General features: G+C 46.5%; 1 protein-coding gene; it reads right to left on the bottom strand.

Annotated features, from left to right (window-relative positions):
* Positions 1–2,667: 2,667 nt before the first annotated feature.
* On the bottom strand, positions 2,668–4,151 carry GSTUM_00004995001 (uncharacterized protein). XM_002836994.2 has 3 exons: positions 3,277–4,151; positions 3,091–3,217; positions 2,668–3,034 (listed from the first exon to the last, which is right to left on the bottom strand). Exons 1-3 carry the CDS (start codon positions 4,021–4,023, stop codon positions 2,910–2,912), a joined length of 999 nt encoding a protein of 332 aa, XP_002837040.1. The 5' UTR covers positions 4,024–4,151; the 3' UTR covers positions 2,668–2,909.
* Between the last annotated feature and the right edge of the window lie 7,944 nt (positions 4,152–12,095).

The following is a 12,095-nucleotide window of genomic DNA, read 5'->3' as shown; positions in this document are numbered from 1 at the left end:
TCAAATGCTTGCTTCTGGTATTTATGATTTCCTTTTTCAACAAGACAATTCTCCTGTGCACAAGGTTTATATTGCAAAGGATTAGCTGGAGGATAACAATATTGATATTATGGAGTACCCTCCTTATTTCCCAGATTTGAATCCTATTAAGCATGCATGGGTAGAGCTTAAAAAGCGTCTATATCAGCAGTATCCTAGGATATCTGATACCCCAGGAGGAAAGGAGGCAGTAAAGAAGAGGTTGGCTGAGGTATTACCTGTAACGTGTTCGCTAGGTGCTAATCACGTTATCGGTAATAGGTATGATAGTTGGCAGGTGGCCTGCTCTTCCAGAGAGGAGGCGAGAGCTGAAAACTAAAGGAGGCTTCGAGGGTGTACTGAGGAACAAAGAAGTAACCATTCAACCAAGTATATTAAAATACTCTCTGTCGAAGTCTGCCTTTTCTATCGTAGAAACAGGCAGTCTTTAAATACAAAATCTGTTCATGCCTAGCATGAACGAAACTAATCAAAGGTATCAATCGATACACTCTGGTAAAACTAATTAAGTATCAAAGCGATACTTAAAACAAAACATAAAACAAAACCAAGTATCAAATGATACTTAAAACAAACCAAGTATCAAAGCGATACTTAAAACAAAACATAAAACAAAACCAATAACCGAGTACCTGTACTGGTTATATTACCTCTGGTCTGGGAGACAATTCCTCCAGAACTTTTTGAAAAACTGTGGAAATCTATGCCAAACAGGGTGGCAGCAGTTCTTGAAGCAAGAGGGGGGTATACCAAGTATTAAATTGTATAGTAGGAGGTTGTTTTTATTTTTTAAATTTTATTCTATAGAATTATCGGACTTGGAGGAGTGGTTGTCAACGATCAACCAGGCTACCCATGGCTGCTCATGGCCGCTTGTGGATGTGGAGTGGCAACCGCAACCGTGAAGCGACAACGCTATCATTTTTAATTTACTTCTACGGTCTAATAATTTGCACTTAGCTACCTACCATTACCTATTGACCGTTCCTCTCCTGGGGAAGTGACAACCCCACTATCGATACCCCGCCGCACAGACATATGGCACCATTCGGCGCAATTAAACATGTCTCGCATCACGAACACTTTTGTCTAGTGGCTGTATAGTAGATAGCAACCAATAACGAACATCGAACTTCACGAAACGCGAATCGAACCGAACAAGTCTTAGTGTGTGAGTGAAATACACCGAGTGATAAGACTTTCCTTCAGAGTGCAAGGACTGGTAAATACGAACTTTACGAATTGATTTTTCTTTCCTTCTTTCTTAGTTTTCTTTTTTTCAAACCTTCTGATTACGACCTTTTCACATCAACTTTCCCGAACCGAATTCTCTCTTTTTTTTTTTCAGTATTGGGGTGGCAAATAACCGACTACGGTTCCTTTGGTTCAGGTCAGGGGAGGCAAGTTAGTCAGCACGAGCACTCGACCCTGCCCAAGGAAGTGTGATCTACTCCAGCAGCACCCCATCCAACCAACCCAACACAACACGACCAACAGTTTGACCCAGGACAACCCCGACTCGGAATCAATTGTAACCCTGGGATTGCAGATACATATTTCGCACACCACCTACACAATACCACTAGCCCAGCCTACAAATGCCCCACATTTAGGATTGCCTCCTCACATCCAAGATGTCACTGCAGCTCTCATCTAAATTGACCTTCCTGTGATACGGCAAACGCCGCCATGCCCAATATAGTTCCCACCTGCTTGGGCAGCATTAATATTTCCTCCCCGCCAATACCGTAGTCGCTCGACCGCCGTCGTCCGAGTCTGCCTCCACCCCGTTGGTTTCCGCCAAATGTGTAGAATCCCCCGGGTATCAGCGGCCCCATTGAGCCGTTCAGCTGCTACGACTGAAGTCAGGTCATAAATCTCCTGGATGGAGCTTCATGCCCCCGCCAGCGTCCAGGAAATCGGAAGGGCATATTTTCGCAAATAGAGATCGAACTCTTCCACGCTTTCCTCGTTACAAGGATCCATCACATATGGGTCGGTACCAAAGCCTTTTCGAAAACGATAGGGGATACAAGGGGTGGGCTAGAATGACCCAGAATTCGTGGAATATTTTTTAGAGTTTATTATGCGACTACATTCACAGACTAGGCAGAACCCTAAATCAGAAACTCCGGCGTAGACCCGCGAAGCGGGGTAAATCTTCGAACCAAGACAGCAATCTGCACGAAAAGCCCGCGCACATTTTGAATAATCTTTTTTAACTAGACTACGCAGGTTCCCGAAGTTTTTGATTTTCTTCTGATTCTACACAGTTTTCGATGTTATAAGGCTTTGGATGGGAGATGAATGGATGTTCCGCGATGGGGAGTTAGCAAAGAGGCAGTGGTGGAATTGCAATAGCATTGGGTTTCTATCTGGCCAAATGGCTGGAGACTCTTCAATATCGGAATCCATCGCATGGGGCAAGCCGTCTAAGTAGCCGGCCAGGCCCTTCGTGGGGATGTGAACGATGCAAAGACCCCCGAACCGCTCACACCAACTCTACTCGAGTACTGTACAGTACTGTACAGACATGCGTAGAATTTTTTCTTTCCTGAACCCCGCTCGTCTCTGAGCGCAGCTGGCAACCGGAGTGCATGAGCCAATAAACAGTAGAATATGCCCTGGAGTATGTGGTCATCATATCAGGTTTCTCACAAAACATTCAACTATCAGCCATTCTCAGGTGTTGCTTTTATCAACTCCGCGTTTCGCGGTACCCATCGCTCGCAGCCACTGCGACGCCCCCCAAAATTACAATAACATTATCCAGCTTCAAACAGCAAACCACCAATCAATACCTGACCGTACTAGCGCTACGGACCACATTATTCCTCCTTTGTCGTGATCCCGGGCCAATCTGTCTCCTGTCAGCACGGGGAAACTATCCAACAATTGGCGTGGTTGGACATGCATAGTTCTGATCTCTCCGAATTTCTTTTCGATACCACAACTTTATCTCCCACATTTAAGGAGACGCCGGAGGCAGGAATATCTATCGGCTTAGTAAATTATGTATCAGCGAACCCATTGGAACCGGGTGGCTCTTACCTGGGAATATCCCGTACCGTCCGAACACCGGGTTGGACTTCGTTCCCGGATCCACTCTTCTATCTTTCATCAGCTTTTCCAAAGGTTGTTTGTCCGCAGGGACTACCCCGCCGGTAGCATAATCGACCTATTTAATCTCCCCGTGAGCGGAGTGCCTGTGATATAATAGAGGGAGTATAAACAGACGTTAATGCCAGTAGATCTCGGACAATTCCCAGTCAAGCTAATCCTCTTGTCACCACCGACGAGGAGTTCTCCCCAAAAATCTTCCTCCCACCGAGTCACTTCCTCCCCATCATCACCCGCGACCACCATGTTTGGGCGAAATTTAGTAACATCCATTTCCTCCCCAATCATATCGTTCACACATTTAAGAGAGGCCATATTGGTGATCATTATTGGCGCGCAATCAGCGAACGATATTTCGACCTTCTTCCTTTGCGTTGTCTGGGCACCCGTTGTGGAATCAGTTGTTGTGCCTGGCTGCTCCAGAGGTGCAATGCTTCCTACGGCCAGCCTGTGTGATGAACCTAGATATACCAGCCTCGTGCGAAAGCCAAGACATGCCGAAAAAAACTCCGAAAACCCATCCCCCATATCGTACCCCATGCACGCTGAGCTATGCATTACTATCTCCCTCGTCACAAGTCCAGACGTATCCGGTCGGAGGGGAATACGCAGTTCCTTGCTCTCTCCATTGGGCGGGGAGTGCCTGACTATCAGTACATTTTCGCCCGGGCCGCCGAAGGAAGTATGAAATAGGGATAGCTGGGGGAAATGCGCAATGTGCATGAACTTGTAGATGTCCCCATCCTGCTTCTGTAGCAGGAATACCCGGTCATGTTCCGGTCCGATGGCGGTGACCTTCGCCGATTGCACAGAAATCGGACGAAGTGACTTTACCGGGTGGACGTATAAAGCGTGGATGTGCATCGTGATTTTGATTTTGACTTTCTTGAATTCCAGTTCTCTGTCTTCCCCCTTTTTCCCATTAAGCGGATTCTGTTGCGGGAGGGGAAAAGGGTGTTATCAAGGCTTGATGATAGGGTGCCAAGCACCACATCCTCCCTCTTCGGCACGGTATCGACGAGGTCACACTGCTGAGTTTTGTGGGGTAAGAGCATCATCACCTGGCAACGCGCGATCTTGGAAGAAACGCAACACCAATCGGGCGACCCGAGTATCACTGCTCCGTGGGGGTTGCACTACTCAAGTACCGTACCGAATAAGTAAGATCGGGATTCAGATGCATCGCCCTCACACGAGCAGAGACCGAGTCCTATCCACTCACACCACCGAGCCTGGCTTCCCCCTGAAGCACACCCTGCTCTTGGGGCCTTCTGGGCCCTCCCTATCTCGGGTTTGGGGAGAATGATTCACCCGAAAGCTAGCCTCGTGGTCAGGGGATTGACGGACATAATCTTCAGGAATCTAATGAAAATTGTGGTAGGAAGCGAGCTTGCCGCGCTGAAGGTGAGAGGGTTATCTTGGTGATGTCAACTCTAGTATGCATAGTAAATTATCCCACGAGAAAACCACCCTTTCTTGATCGCGCGTCAATAGTAAATACTCGAGTACTATCTTTAAGTGCCCCGCATTCTTGAAACCTGATATTTTTTCTCCATTCATTTTTTAATAATCAACCTAGGATTTGAGCTTCAAATTCCACCTCAAAACATACCCCACTAGCTCTTGTTATAATACTACCTAAGAAGCATTCAAAGACAAGACACTTTTTAGGCGGGTATATAACCGCCTAGGTGGGGAGGGACGATTTTCGGGTATCCTCCCTAAACTCTTTATAGAGACCGTCTTAGCCTAGTGAACCGTGCCCCGGACCTGCCAAACCCTCCTAATACAGCATTATTTAGCAAGAGTCGCTTGCCTCTACGATAGTATGATACGTTGAAATAAAAGTTTTCTTTTTATTCTGTCAAATTCGCGACAAAACGCCTTCACTTAACCTTCTATGGTCAAAACTAGGCCTATTGGGGACCCTTCATAACTGCACTCGAGCATTGGATGTTTTATTTCAGCCTCTACTCTACGAGTATTTCAAGGTAACTTTACCAGCGCTAGGCGAATCTTGCTAAATAATGCGGCACTTCTGTGACAGTGTTGCATCCAGTTATCCCACTTACCGGTATTCCAAACAGAGATAAAACTACTCGTACGCTATTGACACCATAGCTCCGTGTGTTAGAGGGGCCTCTGGACGGTCTATTTTTTTTTTCTTGCCCAAGAGAATCGGTTGCATAGTGATTGTTTTATTGTGCCCGGGTATGTGGAATGTTGTTTTTTTCCCAGATATTGCTCACGATCCTCCACTTGCCATGGTCTAATAGGAGATTCCTGGGTGACACCATCAAGTTCGCTATCAGTAGCCCTAACGGTATTAGCCGCCGGGGTAACTATCCGAGCAGAGATAAGTTAAACACGCTGCACGTTACGCACAGATCCACCTTAGTGTTCTACATTTGACAACCAGGTACTGTACAAGTACCGGTAACTGCGAGTGCGCCACAGTGGATAAACAGGTACTGTACTCGAGTACCGTAACTACTCAGGAGATAGAGACCGTTGCCAAGGATGACGCTGGCAGGACTATCCAGTTTAGGAGCTTGACAGAGGACCCAAAAACAACATCAGCTCAATCACGGGAGTACCAGTAAACATGCAAAATCACTTACCAAACTGAAAGTTCAAACTAAAAACAATCCACCGAAGGATCTTTATCCACAATGCCAGCTGTTCGAAGGCCCTTGGGAAGGCTGAAAGAAAATGACCTAAGTGAATGAAGGGCATGACACAGGGGTCCAAAGCCGAAATCTCTTGAGGTGCATGATGTAACGCCATGGGTAAGGAGTATGTTCCACAGCATATTAAGTACAATACTAAAGTATCGAGATGCAGATTAAACCTTGTCAGCGAGTAGAACGAAGTTATACATGACAGAGAAAGATTGAGGTACTGAGTTGGATTAAGTACTATCGTGTACCCAACTCCATGCCAAATACAGCAATAAGGATGAGGCCTCCAACACTTGATGAAGCGTCATCCTTTTTTCAGATACCAAGAAGCACAATTGCGCGATGGAGAAACCCTGAAAATACGCAAAAGATTATTGAGCAAGTTGGTGGTGATCGCTCATATCGTGACGCGTCAATGGTTTTCAATTGCCAATGGCCCGAGATGGTGAAAAAACTATTTGATGCTTTTCTAAAGCGAAGAGGCAAGGGGAGGCCTGTAAGAGATGGATGGTTTCGGAGAAAAGCAAAAGAGCTATGGGAAAGCTCTTACCCAGAGCTTCCCTCAGAACTGTTTGTGTTTTCAGTAGGATGGTTTTTGGGATTCTTATCACGGCACTGAGTTGTTTTACGATTTGTGACCAATACAGCTCAGTCACTACCAGCCAACTATAAGGAACAAATTCTGCATTGGTTAAGATTCAATCAACGGAATAGGATACTCACCCCCCTATCGCAAACCACTTTCGATCAGCTACCAAATCCACTTTCCCTAGATTATATCTGTAACCATGATCAAGGTGGAATTCCCAAGCATCGCATTTGTAATGTGGATGAAACACCACTCCCCTGGGAGTATCTGATTGGAAGGACATACGAGCTGCAGGGTGCAAAAACTGTTTGGTCAAAGAGTGCTGAATCTGGCTCTGAAAAGCGCCAATGTATCCTGTTTCTTTATATTTTTGCGGATGGAGTACCTCGAGTTCCTCCTATTCTAATTTTTCCTGCATCCAGTGGATCAAGAATACGGCAACGTGAATCACATCTCTGGGACAAACGAGTTCATGTGGAGTTTTCTCCTACCGGTTGGATGAATGAAACTTTGTTCACCCAATTTATTCTACAGTTTTTAGTTCCGCTCTTTGGAAGCCAGCGGGCATTATTTATTTTTGATTGATATCGTGCACATCTTACATCCCAAGTTCTTCAAACTTGCCGCGATAAGAACATTACACCCTCTCTGATCCCGGCTGGTACAACACCAATGACTCAACCCCTTGATATCTCACTGAATAAGCTCTTTAAGGGCCTGATTAAGGAATTTACAGAGGAAATTCGTGAGAAAAAAGAACAGCTGGAGGATATTGAAAAGTGGACTGTTAGTCAACACCGGGTAGTAACTACGGAGGCAGTTGGAAGGGCATGGGAGGAGTGGCACCAGAGTCATTCACGGCGAAAGATTATCATTCAAAGCTTTTGGAGTACTGGGATTGCCTTACCGGTTGATGGATCCTCCGATTCTGAACTTAGCATTAAAGGCTTTGCACCTGGTGAGCTTATAGTAGGTGATTGGACACGTTCTGAGCCAGTCGATGTGATTGGTTTGGGAACTTCAGAAAACGAGAATCTGGAATTTATGGCTCCCAGCTCCACAGCCCAGGATGAAGCTGTTGAATTTACTCTCATAGACAAATAGTTTTTAGAGTTTTGATATGTCTTGGTTTTTTTTTTTTTTTTCCTGTACTATATGAGGTATAGTTTGATGGTGATCATATACGCAATCCTCTTGGCAACGGTCTCTATCTCCAGAGTGGTTACGGTACAGTACAGTAGACGAGACAACGTCTCGGGTAGCTTATATTGGGTCAATTACTCCAAACCCTGATCGACGAAGGCCGTAGAACTGCCGACGTTGGCGAGAAATGGGGGATGTGGGCCCTACTACGATACCATCTACCCACGGTATTTTATTTCTCCTCCGACCCAACCAAAGCATTTCGATCCCGCACGGTAATTTATGATAGCGCTGGGGCCGGCAGAATGCAGTACTGTGTTTCCAAAGGAGCAATACTTGTACTCGGCTTCAAACAAAGCGTCCATTCAATTTCCGTATAACTTATAGTTCAACCGCCGGAGAGCGGTGATCTTTGGACGAATCACATCGGCCGCCCTACGCGCAGGGAGTTTCCCGCTCGCGGGGAATGCCCATCGGCACCACCGTCAACTATCATACTTGTAGTTAACCCCCTACTGAAGGGATGAATAGATGCTTGTGAACCAACGTGGCTCACCTACCGGGGGGGGTTAGCTCTCCCAACGGGTGCTGATCCATGGAAATTCTGGTCTGCACGTCACAGCTGCCAGTCGCGATACTACTATCATGTGTCTCAGTGGAAGTAAGGAGAGCAGCTCAATTATTCATCCCCCCGTAAAATTGAATACCAGGCCACCAACAGAGCAGAGTTCAAGTGCAGCACGTTTTAACGCCTGTCAGAACAAAAAGAGTGGTGTCTCTAGACCAGCGTCTCCGAGGACTCAGCCCGTCCAGCTTGGAGATTGAACGAGGAGGAGTTACAATAGGCAATAGTGTGTTTTTTTGCCCTCTCCCGGCCCCCGAACGCCCAACGCCCGAGAGATGTATCATACACTACTGTTAGCCCCGGCCTCACAAAACGCAGTAAACCCTCCCGGAGGAGCCACCCGTCCCCGTCACTATCGCCACACCTTATCTTGCATAGCCGAAATTATATAGTCTATGTCCATCATGGGGAATCTGTATTGTGAGTGTAAATTCGCTCGCGTAGTGCTTTATACATCCCGCTTCTCTCGATAATGACCCCCCATCCGTTTTTGGGAAGATTGGACTAATTTCATATCCCGAGGAAATTCCCTTAGACTACCGAGTTGCGCAATACGCACGCAGGAGATTACTTCCCATAAATTAGCGGATAGATCCCCAACCTCTGACTCTTCCCAGTGGACGCGTTTACCAAACTTTGAGACTTTCTACTCCCAAATTCACTCTTAAATTCACTCCGCCTATTGCTTCAGGCCTCAGGATAAATATCAGCATAGCTGAAACCCCGAAACCTCACCGATACACTTCTTCTGGATCTCCACCCATCCTGCTTCTTCCCCGGGACTCCCCTGTCGCAGCCCTCACCCCACAGCTGAAAGCCTTTCCCTGACGTGGCAGTTCCCGTAGCCCGGCTCAAGGAGGGCTATTCTGAGACGCGACCACCACAGGCGGATGGAGGGTAACCTTGTGGCCCTGTTCTGGACTCCCGGTAGTCCCGCTGTCGGGTTCAGGGGGCTCCTTGACACTAGGGAACACTACAAATCACCCGGAGCAACCGCAGCCTTATCCCAAGTAGAATAGTCCTCCTATGAAGAAGGTGCCAACACTTGCTCCGGCGGGATATCTGATAAGTGGTAATTGGGCACAGTGGGGGGGAAGGTAGAAAAAACCTGGGGCTCAGAACCTCTCTATCTGAATGTCGGGTTTGCTAATGTTTGATGTCCATCAGCAATTTCCTATACTAGCAAGTACCTGCAAGTATGTCGCAAAATTCCCCAAAGTGATGGCCTAGCCTCATTGAAGAATCTTTCTTGGGGGAGCTAATTGTCTATCTTATCTGGCTCTGGTTTACTGTCAAAACGCATTCAATTAGTACTAGCACAGTGCCATGTACCCCGTTTAATAATTTCGACTAATCTTAGGAGGTGTACACGTAGTGTTCTTGTCGGATATATCACTTATGCTATCGCTCGGATTCCCGATTCCGTCTATGGCGGCAAGGGGACAAGGGGGAAGGACAAGGGGTGGAGGCCGAAGGTTCAAGAAACGGGGAGGGGGGGCATTTTTGTGGGTGCAGTCAATTAAACCCTCTCGAGAAAATTCCCCATATCCTTCCAAGTATGATACTTGCCAACACTTCTTTAGCCTCCAATTTCTATTCGTGAAGAAAGGTTTTGATAAAGATTTATAATGCCCCTAGAAGCATGTTCGAAAATAGTAATCAGGCAGGCTCTTGCTCTTCTGTTGGTTGTAGCAATTGATACTCCTGAGGAACGGTACAAGAAAGGGAATAAGAACTTGACGGGTGTGGTTGCGCGGGGAGATTTAAGGTATAATACGGAACCTAGATATAACATGAGTTTGGTTCCGCGGGTATGGGAGTCGGGCGGTACAATTATAGTCAAGAACATTTAAGTCCCCCTTGAACCCCCTCCCCACCTCCCGCTGATAACCATCACCTTATCCCCTACAAATTAGGTTTCGCCTTGACAGTTAAGCACGATGCATATATTCCCCAACCAGCACCGCATGTTTATACTACGTGTCCAAAAGTCCATAACCCAAGATGAGTACAGGTTGAAGTATCAATTCCCTCTTCATAAACCTAGACCAATACCAGATGCAGTAAGCGGCCTGTTGTTTTATGATAACACTAGATTGGTTGAAGGTTGAAGGTTTTGAAAATACGGCTGTATCCTATCCAAGTCCTGCCCAGGCAGCACAGTGAGCCGGGTCTCATTACCGAAAGGGACAGAAACCAATTGTGTGACCAGGACTGTTGGTCCTCGCGCCCCCCTTTGGGTGCAACATCTGTTGGAAATCATGGGGGCTGCTCGGCATGCTCAGGATGTTTCATTTGTTGCGATAAAGGTTTCGAAGATGCGCCTTTCGCGTCCGGCGGGTGCAGGACGGGAGAGACAAAGGGACCGAGCAGTAACCGTCCGGAGGTTACGAAAAGTGGGGGTCTTCATGAATCCTATCATTCTTTTGTTAGTCTAGGGGCACGAAGAGGAAATGAAGATTTGCGTGGGCGAGAGTGTATTGTGCGTGTGGTGATCGATGGAATTAGGAGAATTCCCTTGTTGCGATTCGTATATACTCCTATATTTACCGTTTAGTTATGATAGTAGAGTTGATAATGCGGAGTGAGAATTGAGAATAGAACGAGCGAACCTCTCTACTTACCTAAAGTCCTGCACTTGCGATCGGAGTCGTCCTTTGTGTTGCATTACTAATCGTCGCTGTTAAAAAGTATTAGAAGCCACATCGTGGGAAAATAACCTAAGGAGAACAACTATCCAATTGGGCGATGATCCAATAATTTTCTCATAATAATTCATTGATTATTCTGTATAAATGGGAGAGGGAAACCGGGGAAAGTGTCCCATCTCTGACTTATTTAATGGTATGAATGAACATAAGTTTGAGGAAGCAATAATTAGATTGAACGCCGAAGCGGTTTCCCCGAAGAGCAAAATACTGGCCTATTTGTACTCCCACCCCCTCCCACCCCCGTCCCTCCAGATCCAGCTTCGCTACCCCCTCCCCTGCTCTCTCACCACCTGCCTGCCTGCCACGGCCTACGATAGAGTCCTCCGAGATTTATAATTTCGGAAAACAGTAATAAATCAATAGAGAGCATCCTAACAAGGGAGGATAATGCATGCAGTTCCTTGCTTGGAGGTGTCTGCAGGGACCCCAGTCATCCTGGTAAGTATATTGAAATGAGAATGATACATATAGCAAGTACGGTAGTAATCTATGTCTTACTATGATAGTCTTGCGAATGGGGCGGATTTGGGCCAGCTACTGTCCTTGCCGTACAATAGACCAAACCACACCAGACCCGTCCTCCCCCCCCATTTTAAACAACAAGGATTACGGCAGCGATTTGGACAATGTTGACTTAGGCAGGGCAAATATGTAAAGATGAATTTCAATATCCGAACTGGAGAAATATTCTCACAAAGAACAACGATAGGGAATAAAATATAATGGGAAAGACTGCTATGACCCAAATGCGAGTAATGGAGGAAAGAGAGACAGATTGGATAACGAACGAAAACAACTACCAAGGGAAAACAAGCTGCCTTTTATCCTCCCCGAGATCATACTGATCTGCTTCCACATACTTCCAGCGTATGCCGTGTTCTCTATCACATTCAGTTTCACTATTGCCCATTGTGCCGCTCCGGCCGAGGATAAGTGAATTCGACCGAGGGTATACTCTGGCCGAGGACATTCAGCATTTCCATATGATAGGGGTAACGCCCTAATATGGAGTTGTCGCAGGTATCGTCGCAGATGTTGTCACATATGGTGTTTGATGTAGAGGGCTAACCAGTAGTCAAACATTTAGGTGTCGGAGTAGTTAATACCAAAAGGGTTAGGGTTGTGTGGTTGTTGCCATAAGGGAAATGTGCGGTGAGCAGCCAAGAAACACTTCTGTCCAACACCCC

The sequence above is a fragment of the Tuber melanosporum genome (assembly GCF_000151645.1).
Source record: "Tuber melanosporum whole genome shotgun sequence assembly, scaffold_17, strain Mel28".
In the NCBI taxonomy this organism is placed as follows: domain Eukaryota; kingdom Fungi; phylum Ascomycota; class Pezizomycetes; order Pezizales; family Tuberaceae; genus Tuber; species Tuber melanosporum.
Note: the sequence above shows the minus strand (reverse complement) of the source record. Positions and strands in the feature narration are given on the sequence as shown.

Bases quoted from the DNA above. Each gene is read 5' to 3' on its own strand.
- GSTUM_00004995001 (XM_002836994.2), bottom strand. From the start codon at position 4,023: ATGCACATCCACGCTTTATACGTCCACCCGGTAAAGTCACTTCGTCCG. The intron at 3,218-3,276 runs GTCTGTTTATAC...GAGATTAAATAG, and splicing joins CGAGATCTACTGGCATTAAC to GTCGATTATGCTACCGGCGG. The intron at 3,035-3,090 runs GTAAGAGCCACC...CTAAGCCGATAG, and splicing joins ACGGTACGGGATATTCCCAG to ATATTCCTGCCTCCGGCGTC.